At 53.2% G+C, this 16331-nt stretch overlaps 3 protein-coding genes across 14 annotated transcripts; 2 read left to right on the forward strand and 1 right to left on the reverse strand.

Moving 5' to 3' along the window:
- Nucleotides 1-129: 129 nt before the first annotated feature.
- Nucleotides 130-5763, forward strand: ALKBH6 (alkB homolog 6). 6 transcript variants are annotated; one of them, XM_074369756.1, is made up of 8 exons: nucleotides 130-210; nucleotides 977-1059; nucleotides 1358-1426; nucleotides 2687-2747; nucleotides 3101-3252; nucleotides 3458-3574; nucleotides 4755-5024; nucleotides 5627-5763. In XM_074369756.1, the coding sequence occupies exons 2-7, from the start codon at nucleotides 1006-1008 to the stop codon at nucleotides 5016-5018; spliced, it is 717 nt and encodes a 238-aa protein (XP_074225857.1). In that variant the 5' UTR covers nucleotides 130-210; nucleotides 977-1005; the 3' UTR covers nucleotides 5019-5024; nucleotides 5627-5763. The 6 variants fall into 6 exon arrangements, with proteins under 6 accessions (XP_074225857.1, XP_010948426.2, XP_045368872.2 ...); XM_010950124.3 differs by lacking the exon at nucleotides 5627-5763 and having other exon boundaries at nucleotides 4755-5202; XM_045512916.2 differs by lacking the exons at nucleotides 3101-3252; nucleotides 5627-5763 and having other exon boundaries at nucleotides 1358-1446; nucleotides 3380-3574; nucleotides 4755-5202.
- Nucleotides 5634-9413, forward strand: SYNE4 (spectrin repeat containing nuclear envelope family member 4). Of its 7 annotated transcripts, XM_045512901.2 has the most exons (7): nucleotides 5634-5764; nucleotides 5937-6087; nucleotides 6594-6737; nucleotides 7222-7470; nucleotides 8264-8341; nucleotides 9044-9102; nucleotides 9197-9413. In XM_045512901.2, exons 1-7 carry the CDS (start codon nucleotides 5637-5639, stop codon nucleotides 9372-9374), a joined length of 987 nt encoding a protein of 328 aa, XP_045368857.2. In that variant the 5' UTR covers nucleotides 5634-5636; the 3' UTR covers nucleotides 9375-9413. The 7 variants fall into 7 exon arrangements, 5 of the variants coding, with proteins under 5 accessions (XP_045368857.2, XP_045368854.2, XP_045368855.2 ...); XR_012509044.1 differs by adding an exon at nucleotides 6956-7150 and having other exon boundaries at nucleotides 7222-8341; nucleotides 8536-9413; XR_012509043.1 differs by adding an exon at nucleotides 6956-7150 and having other exon boundaries at nucleotides 7222-9102; nucleotides 9197-9286.
- A 5556-nt stretch (nucleotides 9414-14969) lies between these two features.
- SDHAF1 (succinate dehydrogenase complex assembly factor 1) lies at nucleotides 14970-16096 on the reverse strand. Its single transcript, XM_010950123.3, has one exon. It carries the CDS (start codon nucleotides 15994-15996, stop codon nucleotides 15640-15642), a length of 357 nt encoding a protein of 118 aa, XP_010948425.1. The 5' UTR covers nucleotides 15997-16096; the 3' UTR covers nucleotides 14970-15639.
- Between the last annotated feature and the right edge of the window lie 235 nt (nucleotides 16097-16331).

Below are 16331 nucleotides of genomic sequence, written 5' to 3' on the forward strand. Positions count from 1 at the left end.
CAGAGGCCAGGAGGTACAGCCTATCACCGAACGAAGCTGAAGGGGCGGGGCAATATTGTGTGAGAGCGCCGATTGGGTGGAAGGCGGAGCCTTAGAGCCTTTGAGAACTCCCATTGGTCCGAGGACTCTGCGTCAGGCATGTGGGGCGGAAGTGGCTGGGAAGGGAATGGGGGTGTTGAATTTGGATTTTGGAGGGGACACTGGTGGACGGTCAGTTCTTGGGGGTGGCCGAGGGCGGAGATAAGGGTCTGAGAGGGCTGAGAGTGAGGATTCGGGAAAGCTCAGACGGGAGTCCGAGGGAGTTCAAAGCGTGGGATCCAAGGGTTTCAGGGAAGGGGAGGTGTGAGGAGTCAGGCTCCGAGTCAAAGGTCCAAGGGTGCTGCAGTGAAGGGCTCTTGGAAAGAGAGGTCTGAGGGGAGCCTAGAGTTGGGGGATCCGAGGAGACTGCAAATGGATGTATCTGAGGCGGCTTAGATAGGGGGCACGAAGGTGCTCAGAATGGGGCGTCTGAAAGGGCTTAAGGCGGGAGGAGGGTCCACGAGGACCTTGAATATTGTTAGAGAGTCGGGCTCAGAGTTGCAGATCCGAAGTTTTTAGGATGAGGTCTCAAATCGAGGTGTCTAAAGGGGCTCTAGGGTGCAGCCCTGGGGGATATGTGTGGTGGAGCTCTTGAGAAAGGCTCCCAATGGACTCAGGGGTTGTTCTCTGTGAGAGGCTTGGGAGGGCAAATACGTGTAGCCTGATAGGCCTTTGGTGGATGGCGTTTGGGGGAGTGTTCTGGGTGCTCATCGTGTCTAGGCAGGGAGCCTGGGGGTGCATTGGGTGGCTTTTGAGATGTTGAGGACTTAGGTTTTAGAAACCAAGTGAGTTTTGCTAGATGGCTGAGGTGAGGCCCTGGCCCATGATAAGAGCCGAAGGCTGGATCATATCCTGAGGGTGGCAGTCTTGGTGGCTTCAGTGTGTTCTCTTTCCACAGGACTGACTGGGTACTCAGAGTTGCTGTTGATGGAGGATCAGGACGCCAGGGTCCCAGCACTGGAACCATTCAGGGTGGAGCAGGTTGTCAGGACTGGGGGTGCAGAGGGTGATGGTGGGGACTAGAGGGTGGGAGATAGAGTGGGGATGGCAGGCTGACTCCTGGACTTGTGGGCTGGACTGCCCCTCCCTCTAAATTCATTCTTACCCTCAGGGTCCAGCCCCACCCCCATCCCCCAAATGGGCATTAGTCCCTCGACTTCAGGCCCTGGCCTGTGTGGGGACATCTTGAGCCTCGCTCTAGAGGAGAGGCTGCTCACTGATGTAAGCACCTCTGTGTGGGTTGAAGGGCCACACCTTCAGGGGGATCTCTCTGTCCTAGGTACCACCTGTAATCTACTATGTCCCTGACTTCATCTCCAAGGAAGAGGAGGAGTATTTGCTTCGACAGGTGACATCAGCACCCTTCTGGTCTGTTTTTTTCCCCTCTTCCCAGATCCCTCTCCAACTCCCAGCTCCTATGTGAGAGCCCACAAGGCCACAGTGAAGATCCTGGCAGGAAGGAGAGGATCATCCAGCAGCCATCCCTTACCTTCCCTCTTCCTTTCTCAGCACCTGCCTGTCAGAAAGAGTTTTTCCCAGAGGTGTAGGAGAAACCAAACTGATTCTTAGAAAAGAAGTGGTTATGATGGAGCTCAGACTCCCTGTGCTGAAACAGCCCAATCCTGCTACCTTAGAGAAGAATTTACAAACACAGGCTGAGATAGCCCAGTTCAGGCCCTTGGGATTTGGGGAATGAATAATTTACAGTGTTCAGATTTCTGTGCTGAGATAGCCTAGGCCTCAGAATGTTACAGAGTGAACGCTTCCCTGCACCGATAGCTCAGCATAGACCCAGAATCTTGGGAACAAGTTTCCCAAGCACAGAGCACCTGCGTTGAGATAGCCCAGCCTATATTCTAGTCTTAAGGTTTAGGGAAAGAAGAATTTACAAAGCTCAGAATCTTTGCACTATCTTAGTGCCCTTTGCTGCCCCAGAGCCTTAGTTACAGAGCACAGATCTTCCCTGTGCTATCCCAGCTAGTCCTGTCTAGTTGGAGTCCCAGAAATGAGTTAGCTACAAAACTCAGACTCTCCTGCTGAGACAGCCCATTCCAGCCCCATAACCACGAAGGGAATAAGGAGATTATCGAGTGGAGTATAGATTTCTTGAGACTTTTTGAAGACAGCCCATTCTAGACCCTTGGAATATTGGCAGTGGAGAAATTTCAAAGTCCTCTCTTTGCTTTACGGAGATAGCCTGGTTTAGCACATTCCCTCCTCCAGGCAATAGCAACGAGGATGTTCTAGAACTCAGACTGTGCTGAGATAGCCCAAGAATCAGGAAATTACAGAGTGCAGACTCTTTGCTGGGATGAAAGAGTCCAGTCCATGCCAGAGCTCTGAGTAGATTCAGACCCCGATTGTGCAGCCCTAGGTCCTTTTCCTCCATCCCTAGACACAGGTGAGCTTTGAGGCCAGCAGCCTCCACATGGCAAAGGGCAAACAAACAAACAAACAAACAAATCCTGGGAACACTATCAGAGAATGAGCCCACAGACACTGAGATGACCCATTTCTATCCCCAGGTGAAAACCCCTATGTTGGCCTGGGTGGGAGAATCAGAGAAGGTGGTCCTGAAAAAGCACTGACCCCCCTTCCCACCTCCCAGGTCTTCAATGCCCCAAAGCCAAAGTGGACCCAGCTGTCCGGGAGGAAGTTACAGAACTGGGGTAAGTGTCCTGGCTGTGGGCGTGAGTGATTTAGGGATGTGGGCTGGGGAAGGCGACTCAGGTTGGATAGTATCAGGAAGTTGTGAGGGAGGGATGTCCTTGAGGATTCAAGGAGTCCTGAGGGCCAGGAGGATTCTGAGGGGTTAGGAAGTTCCTAATGAGTTGGGTGTATCTTAAAAGGTCCAGGGGTTTGGAGAAGTCAGGAAATCTTTGAAGGGTGGAGTGATCTCCAAAGAGTTTGGGGTCCCTGAGGCGGTCAGAGTGCTACCAACCACTGAGATATCCCTAATGGGGGCTCCACCTGCCAGAGCGCCTTGATTGGGTGCCCTCAGCATCCCATTACCCTTCCCCAGGTGGGCTGCCCCATCCCCGTGGGATGGTTCCTGAGCGGCTGCCACCATGGCTCCAGCGCTATGTGGACAAAGTGTCTGACCTCAGTCTTTTTGGGGGTCTCCCAGCCAACCACGTCCTTGTGAACCAGTATCTGCCTGGGGAGGGCATCATGGTAACCACACTTTCACCCCAACCCCCAGACCTCAGATCTGCCATGGGGCAGGGCATCATGTTGACCCTTGTCCACTCTCATTAAGCAGCCACAAACCCCAACCAAGCATTCACCTTCCTGTCCCCAGTTGGGGAGCCCCACTTTCACCCCCGAGGGTGGTGGGTGTGGACTACTGCCCTGTCCAGCCCTGGTGCCCCCTCCCCAGCCCCACGAGGATGGGCCACTGTACTACCCGACTGTCAGCACCATCAGCCTGGGCTCCCACACCATGCTGGACCTGTACGAGCCTCGGCAGCCAGAGGACGATGACCCTACAGAGCAGGTGGGCCCTGAAACTCTGCCGCAGCCACTTGTGGGCGCTCTGACATCCCATATCCTCCAAGAGGCCCCAATCCCACTCGCCTGCAGGGTACCACTGATACCCTTCTTCCTCTCTACCCTCATGGAGTGCACCCACATTCTCCTAGGTGCATGACCCATCTGCTTGCAGGGTGCCCTAGAAATCATAATATTAATAGATACCCTGATACCACACCTGCTGAGTGAATACCATGACATCCTCCAGATCCCCTGGCCCCACACATTCAGAGCGCTGCAATGCTGCACACAGGGCTCTAACAGACATTGGTATCCTCAGATAGCCCAATGCTATTCACTCATGGGTGTCTGACATCTCCCAGACACCCTGACTCTCGATGGCCACTGTACAGGCACCCTAACACTGACCTCCCTCCCACTCCAATAATGTGATCTGCCAGGCATGACACCCCCAAATTCTCCTTGGTACCTCAACACATGACTCACTGCTCAAGGATCCCCAGATATCCTGCCTCCTTTCTATGAGGGTTGCTCATGACAACAGCTTCCCAGATCCCTTTCTTTGATGCATTTCTGACACCCCCCTGTTCACAGAAGCTCTTCTGGACACCCTGACCCCAGCTGCTCCTTGGGGCTTCCTTTTATAATCCTACATGCTCCTGGATACCCTGACACCCCCTCCTCTCTGCCAGTGTCCTCAAACATCCTGATATCCACACAAACGTCACCTGCATCCAGACCATGTCTGCTCATCTCTTCCTCACTTCCTGGCTTCAGCCAAGTCCTCAACCTAGTTCCACCCAGTTTCCTGCGACCTCTGATCCCTCAGTCCCAGCCCCCAGCCCCTTGCAGATCCTAGCTGCAGTTCCCACGGCCTGCAGACCCTTAAGACACCCCCATCTGCAGCCTAGTTCCTGCCCCTGCCGAGGGCCTGCTGACAACCCCCTCTACTGTCTCCACTTACCCCCAAGCCTGGCCCTGGAACCCTTGGGATTTTCACTCCAAAGCCTCCATCCCTGGGAGCACACTTGCTAGCCCTAACCCTAAACCTCAGCCTTTGCCCCTGGGACTCGCTGACCCTCGCCCTCTGAACCCCCAAACCTGCCCACCTCTCCCCCTCCACGCCCCTCCCCCGTCCCTCGCCCAACTTCTGAGGACCCGCTAACCTTCAACGTGCCCCGCAGCCCCGACCCCCGCCGCAGCCAGCCACCTCGCTGCTGCTGGAACCTCGCAGCCTGCTGGTGCTCCGTGGCACCGCCTACACAAGCCTCCTCCACGGCATCGCACCCGCTCGCGTAGACGTGCTGGACGCCGCCTCCCTGCCGCCCAACGCAGCCGCTTGCCCCTCGGCGCAGCCGGGAGCCCGCCTGGCCCGCGGCACCCGCGTCTCGCTGACCATCCGCCGCGTGCCCCGCGTGCTGCGCGCTGGCCTCCTGCTCAGCAAGTGACGCCAGGTCCCAGGATCCGGCCTGATTCCCGGGCTTTCGCCTGCTCTGGACAGCTGCCACCCTGTGACCGTGAAACCCTGGGGCAGAGGCAACTCCTCTCCTCTCTCTCGGGGTTATTTTCCCAGTAACTGTGTGGGAACCATAGGAAAAGGCCCCATTACAAATAAACCAACAACAAAAAATACCTTATTTTGGTTTTGGACATGGCAGAAGGGAGGGGTCAGATGCTTGGGTTCCTGAGGGGCGCTGCGCCTGGCACCTTAGAGGGAGGGTGTGGGCCATGGGGGTCAGATGTATGGGTCACAGAGTGGAGCAGAATCCAGGGCTTTTGAGGGGGGAGGGTTATATCTGGAGACCCCTTATGTGGGTGGTGCGAGCTTGGGAGGTTCAGCTACTGGTCTGCTGGGGAGGAAGGAGTTAAGTGATACTGCTGTCACCTGAGCTGGGCATCAAATTACCTGGGTCCAGTTTCCACCTGGGAAGAGCCTGGCCCTGGGCTCCTGGCTACCTCAGGCCTGGGTGAGTCCTACTGAGGAGGTCTAGGGGTGGGTACCCCTGGCTGGGAAAAGGGCTCCTACTGGGGATCCTCACTGAATCTCTGTTCCCAGGCTCCCGAATATGGCCCTGCCCCCACCTCTGAGCCCTAGGCCCTCTTCTGAGCCCTTCAGCCACCACCCTGGAGCGCCTAGGGAGCTGGATACTGCTGAATTCACCATCTACCCTCCATCTGGAGACGAGAGAATCAGGTAGGAGCTGGTGTTTTTGAAACTTGGGTCCCAAAAGGGTGGGGGCAGTACCCCTTTTGAGGGTAGGAGATACTGTGAGTATGATCACCTGGGAACACGGGAGAGGTAGCTGGGATAGGGTGGATAATGGGCACCTACGCTTACCCAGGGACCTGTCAATGTCCCCTACCAGGTTGGAACAGGCTCAGAAGCAGGGGCAGGTCTCCTTGGACCCTCCTGAGCACTTCCAGAGTGGACTGAGGGGCACCAAGCCTGCTACTGGCCTCCCCACATTGCCAACATCCTCTTCCCAGGAGGACCCAACTGGGGCCAAACACTGTAAGGTGAGCTGAGGTGACCTGGGCCCCTCCCTGTGCCAGCTCCTACCTCCTGTTGCTCTCCCAGAATTTTGCTTCCACACCAGGGATGAGGTGATGATTCTGGAAAAATGTTGGGCATTTGTGTGGGGAGGGATGCTCTGGACAATGATTCTTTACCAACCACTGTAGAAATATTTCAATATTTTCCAGCTGAGAGTTATTTTTATCATTGGCCCATTCCTTGGCGGGGTTATCCAGCTCCATCACCCCTTCCCTGTCCAGACCTGTAGGCCCTCCATATACACATTTCCAGGAACCTTGGAACCTGGAGAATTTGAACTAGAGGTTCTCAGGCCTGGCTCCACTGGGAGGTTTCTCTAGGTGGGAGCAGCCCTGGTGCAGACCCAGTGATAGACTCTGCTGCAGAGAAGCATCCAGAAGGCAGGAGCCTGCAGAAGAAGGGTGCAATGGGAGTGGGGGCACATCTTAGTTGACTCACCAGCCCTGACTCAGCTCTTTGTGTTCCCCAGCACTCCATCTCTGGCCAGGAGGTATTGGAGGCTGAGCAGGACAGCCTGCATCTTAGCCTTCTGGGGCTGGGCCTCCAGCTGCAGGACCTGGAGCGAGGCCTGGGGCCCTGGGCATCAGCCCAGAGCGGGATGGTCCAGCTGCAGGTGGGCAATGGGAAGCTAGGATGTGGGAGGGTGGGCAGGGCCTCAGGAGTGGGTGCCAGCTCCCTTTGGTAGGAAATGGGTTTATTCCATGTTCTAGGTTGGGAAGGGGAGGAGGGGTTGTAAATCCAGGTCCCAGGTCTCTGGTGCCCCTGGTGTGTGTGTGTGTGTATGTGTGTGTGGATTGGGGAGGGGAGTGACGTCCAACTCTGTGTACCCAGGCCCTCCAGGCAGACCTCCGTGGGGCAGCTGAGCGTTTAGATGCACTGCTGGCATTCGGTGAGGGGCTGGCACAGCGGAGTGAGCCCCAAGCCCGGGCACCCCTGGAGCAGGTCCTGAGGGCCTTCAGAGCCCATCGAGACAGCATCTTCCGGCAGCTGTGGCGGCTGCAGGCCCAGCTGGTCAGCTTCAGCCTGGTATGGACCACCCTGGTGGTCCCTGGTGCAGGCACCAGTCCCAACCCTCATGACCTCTGTCCTCTGACCAGGTGTTTGAGGAGATCAACACACTGGAGCAGGACTTGGAGGTTGAGGGGGACTCAGACGGGCCAGGACATGGTAGGATCTGGGGGCCCTGGGCATCCGGTAGCCTCCCCACTCCTGCAGAGTTGGAGTGGGACCCGGCGGGGGACGTTGGGGGCCTCGGGCCTTTGGGGCGAAGGACAGCCTGGACACCAGGGGCTCCCTGTGAGCTATGTGGCCACAGGGGCCCCTGGGGCAGGGGACAAAGCCTCGAGGTAAGAGCAGGTGGGGTCACCTCCCCCCAGGCACCCATGGACCCCTCTGTGTGCCTCCTAGCAGGGTCCTTCCCCTTCAAGGTTTTCATGGCTCTGTTTCTCCCTCTATCCCTCTCGGGGTCTATTTCTCTTTTGCTATCTCAGTGTCCCCTCCCCTCCCTCCCTCTGCCTCTCTTGGCCTCCATGCCTTCCTCCATCTCACTCTGTTTCCTTCTGTTGTATCTACATTTCCTCATTTCCTCTCACTCTCTCCCTCACTCACCCCTAGGGGCCACACTATTCCAAATTCACTCCCATCTCAAAGCCCCCAGTGCATGCCCAGCTTACCTCCTCATTCATTCGTCTCTCCTCAGATGTTACCTCTTCAGGGAGGCCTGCTCTGCCCTCCAAATATTATTGCTCCTCATCCTTTGACTTTATTTCCTAACTGCACTTACCACATCTTGACATTATACATTTGTTTATTAACTTATGGTCTCTCCCTCTCTCCTGCTAGAATATAAACTCCATGGATGCCAGGACTTTGTCTGTTTCTACATCCACTGTGTCCCCAGCTCCTAGAACTGTGCCTGGCATGTAACAGACACTCATTAAATATTTGTTGAATGAATGAATAAATAATGTCTCCCTTCTCTTGGTTTCTTTGTCTCTGTCCCTCTCTTCATCTCTCCCCGTGATCTCTTTCCCCAGAGTCTCATCTCTACAACACCCACCCCCCATCTAGGTCCTTTCCCAACCTTGTGTGTCTTTGTCACTGGTTCTCCAAGGACCTCACCACTCTCTTCTCTAAAAGGACATGCTCATGTCAGGCCTCAACCATCGGAAACACTTAGCAGGTCACCGAAGACGCTCCCTGCTCCGGAAGTCCCAGGTGAGCTGGTCCTCAACCAGGTGTATCACTCAGGAATCTCGATGGCAAGTGACAGCAATCCAACCCAAGCTGAGTTGCACAAAAAAGGGGGTGCTATTTTTTTCATGTGACTGAAAAGTCCAGGTGCTGTTGAATTCCAGACCACAGCTGCTGTCAGGGCTGAGTTCTCCCCTTTTGGACTCTGCTTCTCCAAGGTGGATTCCTTCTCAGCAAAATGGCTGCCCCAGAAGCAACGTACTCACTTCCCACTGGCTTCCCCACCCCAGGAGGAGACAGTGTCACTGTACCTACCTGCAGTTAAAGTCCTAGGGCTGACTCCAGCTTCCCCAACTTGAGTCATGGCCTAGACCTGGAACCAATCACAGTAGCCAAGCTGATGGAGGGCTGCTATTGGCCAGGTCTGGGTCACATGCCTAATCACGGAAGTGGAGTCGTGAGGTCAGGAGAGTGGGGAGGTATGACACCCACCCCCACCAGCTGAACCACTGTTACCAGGAAAAGGGGGATTGGATGGAGGGCAGGCACAAACAGACATCCACTACACTTGGAGGTATTCCAAGCCTGTGTGGGGTCCTGGGGATGGAGGGGGTGCTAGGAAAGGAGGAGAAATAAGCTCAGCTCTGTAGGTCTACAGCAGCAAGGGAAAGACCACATTAAGTGCCACTTCTACCCATTCTAATGCTGGCTGCTATCTACCCTTAGGACAAGGTGAGGCAAGTATCTCCCAATCTCCAGGATGTGATGCTAGAGGTAGACCCTGGGTGAGATGCCTGGAAGATGGGTCTGGGGGGTGTGGGGGACAGGGCTCACGGTGGCAGCCCAGCCACACATTTAACACTACATTTCCCTTCACAGAGCCCCCAGTTCTACATCCAGGCGGCCCCTGACCTTCCTCCTTCTCTTCCTCTTCCTTCTCCTGGTGGGTGCCATGTTGCTCCTGCCCACGTCAGGGGGCTCCTGCTGCTCTCCTGCCCGACTGGCCAGGACACCTTACCTGGTGCTCAGCTATGTCAATGGTCCTCCCCCAATCTGAGTACAGTCCAGATATACGTAATAAATAGTTGCCATCAAAGGATGTGTCTGTCTGTTCCAGCTGCTGTAACAAAATGATGTAGACTGGGTGGCTTATGAACAATAGAAATTGATTTCTCACAGCTGAAAAGTCCAAGATCAAGGTGCTGGAAGATTCAGTGTCTGATGAAGACCCTCCTCCTGGTTCATAGATGGTCATCTTCTCACTGTGTCCTCACATGGAAGAAGGGGCAAGGAGCTGTCCAGATCTCTTTTATGAGGGCACTAATCCCTTTCATGAGGGTGGAGCCCTCATGACCTAATCACCTCCCAAGGGCCCCACCTCCCAATACTATCACTTTGAGGATTAGGATTTCAAGATATGAATTTTGAGGGGACCCAAACATTCAGTCTATAGCAGGATGTGTGAGGACACTGGGTGCCCAAGGATTGAGAATCTAGGAAATGGTCCTGATACATCTGGACGCCTCCTCCACAGATCCCTTTGCCTTGAGCATAGAACACAGAACGGAATCAGCCCACATTGGGTTGGGTTCCCCCAGAATCTGAGACAAAGATTTAGGCACAGGTAGCTTTTTCGGGGAGGTGATCCTAAGCAGATTGACAGGGAAGTGGGAAGTGAGCCAGGGAAGGGAGTTAATGAGCTGGTTGCTGCTCTGGCACCGGGGGTGCCATCCCCCTGGGGAACTCTGGGAGACTAGAACACATTCAAAGTTGTTCTACCCAAGAGGGAAAGAGGTTGTGGCATGTGTACCAGCTCCCATCTCTCATTGGTTAAGGACTGTTCCTGGAGATGTTAACTCCCAGCACTTCCAGCCTCTCCTGCCTGTAAAAGACCCTTAGGCAAAGAGGCACAGATGCTTGCCACAGGAAGCTAGAGGAAGGGTGCAAGTGTACAGGAGGGGTGCAGGTGATGTGGGTGGGTTGCCTATGGCCCCTGACCTGCATTCAACCAGGAGCTCTGTTTAAACATTCTACATGGTGGGCTTCCAGGCTGGCCAGCACTGGTGCAGGACTGTGAAAGCTCCCCTCTCCCAGGTCTTGACGACACCAAGCTGAATTGCCAGGGCTTAGACCCGGAGTCCATTCCCCAGCCTCAGGTATCTAAGCTCATCCTGTCCCCAGAGTTTAAGGCATCAGGACAAGAGGTGGGGCAGACTCAGACTCAGGAACAGAGGCAGGAGCCCTGTGCTAGGCTCCTGGATATGCCCTTAAGACAGATCCCTTCACCTTTAATTCTCATAACCACCGTGATGTGTCCCTCCTTAACAGAATGGGAAACTGAGGCTCTAGAGGGGAAGCCCCTAGTCTGAGGCCACACAGGGAGCAAGTGACTGAAGCCTAATCCCCATGATTTAAAAAGAAATGGGAATTTATTTTCGTGAGTAACAGAAAAGGTCAGGACTGCAAGCATAGCTGGATCCAGGGGCTCAGTTCTTTCCTCTGTTTTGGCTTCATTCTTATCCAAGTGGTGGCCAGAGTGCCCCGCAAAGCCCCCAAGCAGACATCCCACCAATTTGGCAGCTGATAGGAGAGTTACTTGTCCCTTGCAGTTCCAACCAAAGTCCCACGTGCTTCGCTGGCCCTGCAGTCAGCCTTGCCTGAACCATGAAAACGGGGAGGAGTGGTTCTCCAAAAACAGTCAGGGAACTGTTACCAGATGGGGAATGGACACTGAGGGAGTGGGGCGGGAAGCAGCAGATGCTGGGAGTTACTCCAGGTTCTGGGAGAAGTCAAGATGCAAACCTGGGTCTGTTCTGTTTCAAATGGGAGACTGGGTCTCTGTTCCCAACCAAGGAGGAGACATGGTCTCCCTGGGGTCACCAGCTAATAAGATAGTCTTGGTAATACTGACCCAACCAACCGGGCAATGGAGCAAGTTGTACCATTCATTCACTCATTCATTTAATATTGACTAAATGTTTGCTATGAACCAGGTCCTGGTCAAAGAGCAGGGCTATGACCCCGAACAAGGCAGGCTAAGATCCTGGTCCATGTTGCTGACATTCTAGTCGGGGAAAGCTAACAGTAAGTAAAAGAGATAGGCAAAATCTGTCACAGGTCAGGTAGTGAAAGATGCTAAGGAGAAAACTAAAGCGTGCAAAGGCAGGGTGTGTGGGTGCAATTTAATTAGGATGGATAAGGAAGGAATCAGGGAGACAATTATTATGCAACAATTATGTCATTATATCAAATTGCAGTGAGGACACAAGCCACAGGGACTCCTAGAGGGGGGCTGTCTGATAGAAATACAATGTGAACCACGAATATAATTTTGAATTTCCTGTCACAGTAAAACAGTAGAAACAGATGAAATTTATTTTAATAATTTAATTTATACTCTAACCCAACATATCCAAAATATCACTTCAACATGTCATCAGTATAAAAATAGAGGTCTTTTACAATCCTTTTTTTTTCTTACTGCATCTTTGAAATCTGGTGTGTGTTTTATACTTTTTAGCACGTCTCAATTTGGACACCTTAATTTGCAACAGATAAAATGAAATGTAGTGCTACCAATACAATACAGCTGTGTTTAATGACAAACTATTTTACACTGCTTCAATTTTAAATTTAAATTATTTAAAGTTTATAAAAATTAAAAAAAATTCCCTGGTTGCAATAATCACATTTAAAATGCTCAAGTCACAGGTAGCTCCCAGCTACTGTACTGGACAGTGCAGACCTGGAAGAGCATTCCAGGTAAAGGGAACAGCAAGTACAAAGGCCCTGAGGTAGGATTTTGCCTGGCACATGGGAAGGCCAGTGTGGCTGGAGCATGAATGGTGGAGTGGGCGACTGGAGAGAGGTAAGGTGAAAGAGACAATGGAGACAGATCAGGTGGACTGTGGACCACAGTGAGGACTTCTAGTCTGCATGAGATGGGCACGGGAGGGTTTTTGGTTGTTGTTTTTTCAACTTTCATTCTGGGAATTTTTGAACTTGTACAAAAGGGGAAGGAACAGCATTACAAGTCCTTGTGGACTCATTACTGACTCTGATCATTAGCGACTCAGGGCACCTCTCAGGTGCCCACTCCCCTCTTCCTAGATTACTTTGAAGCCAGTTCTAGATATCATATCCTTTTTTTCACCAACAATTCAAGGAGCGTCTCCAGAAGATCAATTTTGTTTTAAAACCCAGTCACAACACTCCTATCACTGTAAAGACAATTCCAGTCACTCCTCCACATCATCATCCCTCAGATGTCGCTGTCGGAGGGAGCTGAGCAGGAGAGGTGGGAACTCATGGGTGTGCCTGGTGACTCCTCATGGGGTACTGTGAGTGTCCCAGAATTCCCCAAGGCCCCACTGGGCCACCTCATGCTCCTGGTCATTGTCTTGGCCCCTTTGGGACCACTGAGTTTGTGACCCAAGACAAGGACATATTCTAGTGACCTGTCATTCCTAATAGGGTGGAGATCAGAATCTGTAAGGGAGTGCAGATGTTATTATTTCCAAGCTCAGAAATTTAATTGAAACTGATGGCTAAGTCTGTGAAGAAGTTATGTACAGAAGTTAATAAAGTCTCAGAAAATACAGGCTTTCCTTTTCTCAAATCTCTTGAAAAAATGCGCCCTCTGTACAAAGATCTCTGGTGCTCAAAGATAAATGACCAGTGACACATTGATATGACCATTGTCTATTTTGTTTTTTGTAACTTTTAGTTTTGTTTCAAGTTACTGAAAAGTTTTAAGACTAGTACTACAAACCCCCATACACCCTTCACCCACATTCACCAATTGTTAACATTTTACCTCATGGGCTTCACCACTCGGTCTCACTGATATGTATGTGCACATATTTTTGGAACCATTTGAGAGTAACTATACTTCAGCGTACAGTTCTTAAGATCAAGGGCATCCTCTTACGCAACTAGAGTACAATTACGAGAATTAGGAAATGTAGTAACTCAATTCATTCAATGACGGCTGTCCCTCACAAGCTTCCGTTTGCTCCTGAGGCCATTAACCCACCTCACATAACTCAAGAAAGCCCTCAAGCAGAAGAGCAGAGTTGCAGGGGCTCAGAGTAGGAAGCTGGCAGCCTCTAGAGAACCCTCTTGTGCAGCTACAAGTGAACACAAATAGGCAGGAGGGTTATGGGGTTGGGACATTATCATCTGCTGCCACATGTATTTCACTATATCATCATAACAGCCACATGAGGGAGGCACCATTAGCACGCCCATTTTGCAGATAAGGGTGTTGAGGCACAAAGAGGTTAAATCACTTGCCTATGATCATGTAATCAGTAAGCGTTGGAACTGGGGTTTAAACCCAGGCATTCCATTTCCAGAGTCTATAATCACTGCTCACTCACCTACAATCTCCTCCCTCAAATCGGGCATTCTCCTCCCCCATCCTCTTTACCAGGCAAACTCCATTCACTGGTAATACCCAGGTGAATGTCTCCCTTCCTGACCAGGATGCCCGGCCCCAGTGGGAACTCGATCACGGCTTGCAGCCCTGCCAGAAGCTCCCATCCTGGAGTTTATTAGGGCTCAAGATCTTGGAGTCAGAAGTGAGCAAGACGGGGGAAAAAAAAACAGAAGTGAGGAAGAGGGAGATTAAAGGTGGAGACGTAATGGGGGTGAGATGGGTAGGACCCCATCTCAACCCCATTACCCACTTTCAAGACTCTGATTTTCACTCTGAAATGGAGCCAGGCCAGGAGTAACTGCATCACCCTGCTGAAAAACAGGCTGCGAGAGATGAACGTGGCTGCGGAGGTCTGAGTACCAACCAGAGACAAAGCTGAAGTAGAAGCCACATGCACAAACCTCACAGCCTGTGCTCTGGGCACTCCAAGTCCCAGCTGGGCCCCTGCATTTCTCCCTTTTGTCCTCTCCAGGCCTCTACCCACACTGGTCCTCCTGCTTAAAAGTCTATCCCTACCTTCTGGCAAACACCTTATAATTCTTCACATTTCAATTCCACCTTATAACTATTCGAGTACCTCCTCCCCCACTGGGATTGGGGCAGAGATTGTTTCTCATCTGTCCATCCTCCCTTTGGTCCAAGGTCTGGGCTCCTTTCCTAAGGCCTTCCTCCTCCTCTCAACTGCATCTTGCTAAGAATTCAACTGCTTTCCATTTATTTAACAGACATGGGTGCAAATACAGCTGAGGGCTGCAAAATGCAGTACCCCAGAGAATGTCTAGAGCAGGTCCATGTGAGGACATGGGAGGAGGTACGCCTGTGGCCCATGGGTCTCTCTCTCCTCCCCTACCCCTGGGCGTTGCTAACAAAAATCTCGGCCTATAGCTGAGGCTGGACTCAGTCAGGTTTGAGGGCCCCGCCACTGCCTCAGGGATTACCAGCCAGGCCTCCTCTGCTCTATCATTTCCTCTCCTGCTTCACTACTCTCCATTAAGGAGTCAACTGGGGCTTCTTTGGGGTCAAGCCAGGGTAGGTTCCCTCCATGGGTCTGCTCAGGAGAACTATGCTGCTCCAACCAATCTGCCAATCTAGAGGCTCCAGAGGGGGAAGAGACAGCTCCCCACACCCATCCCCTCCCAGAGGGTCACTTCTGGGTATGTTGGGGGGGGGGACACTTCAAAAACCCCCAAACACATTAAGACCACCAAAAGGGAAGTAAGCAAATCCCCAATTTTATTCCCTTTGTCCAACAGTCCTGAGCAGGAAAGTGGGCAGGAGTTGCGGCTCCCCCTCAGAACCATCATGTAGAGGTCTTGAGGAGGTCTTTAATTGATTAGCTGAAGTGAAAGAACCCTAGCCCCTTCCTCACCGGTCCAAGTTTGTCACAATGGGGCAAAGGTTTTTCTAAGGGGGATTCCAGACTTCTCATCCTCCATCAGGGCATCTTTTCAAACTCCTCAGCAAAAAGTCTGTTCTTTTCAGAGTTAAATACAGGAGAAGGGAGTTTCCTTGAGGAACCAGGAGTAGGTATGTTCTCAGGAGTCAAGAGAGGGGCATGTCAGTTTCTTTCTGTCCAACAGCCGGGCGTCCCGGCTCCCCAGGCCTGAGGGTAAGTAGCTCTCAGCTTGAGAGTCCAGCCAGCCGGCGACCCAGGCCGCCCCCAGCCTTCATGGGGAAGTTTGACCCGTTACCATACATCGGGCAAGGTCGGGCATCTCTCGCCATCGGACCCTTCATCATCAAGAAGGCACTCCACTATCCCCAGTCTGTCGATCTAGTCTCTTAAGACCGCTCACCTTCCATCAGGCGGGTTCCCTTGTCCCCCCACGCAGTCAGGCGGGCCCCTCGTTCCCCTGGGCCATCGGGCGAGCCCTTCTGCCAGTCACCGTCCTTCGGACGGGGTCTCCGGTGCCCCCATGCTGTCAAGCGGTCTCCTTGGACCGTCATCAACGTCAGGCGGAGTCCCTGGGGTTCCCGCGCCACGGGTCTCCTCGATCGGTTCCCCCAAACGCACGAAGGCGCCCATGGCCTTGGCGTGGCCGGAGCGTAGCAGCTGGAGCTGGCGGCGCCCGCGGCGGTACAGGTACTCAATGCGCAGTACGTCGGAGCGTGGCAGGCTGGCGTGCTGCCGGAATTCGGCCCGCACCCGCGCCTCGGCGCCCGGCTTCCCGCGCCCGGCGCGCAGTAGCTCGCGGTACAGGCTCAGAACTTGTCTCTGCAGCCGGCTGGGGCGACTCATGGTTACAGCTGGGCCGCGGGCGCACACAGTCAACGCGTCACAAAGTCGTGCGGCAGCACTGTTGGGAAAAGCGGCGTTGCAAGGCAACAGGCACTTCCGCCTCCTGCTTTGAGGCACCGTAGCGTCCCATTGGCTGTCGCTGTAGTTGCATCACAATGTCGCGAGTAAGGGGCGGGGCCTCTGAATTACTGGCCCGCCCAACAGGGAATAGGTGTCCTTGTGAGGACAGTAGTTCTGAGGCGGTCAGACTCTAAGGTTTGGGGTCGGAAGGAAACAGGGTGTCCTGACTTAACTCCCGGGTCCTGGGAGAGAGAGAAGACAGGCACAAGCATGTT

Source organism: Camelus bactrianus, chromosome 9 (assembly GCF_048773025.1).
Source record: "Camelus bactrianus isolate YW-2024 breed Bactrian camel chromosome 9, ASM4877302v1, whole genome shotgun sequence".
NCBI lineage: Eukaryota > Metazoa > Chordata > Mammalia > Artiodactyla > Camelidae > Camelus > Camelus bactrianus.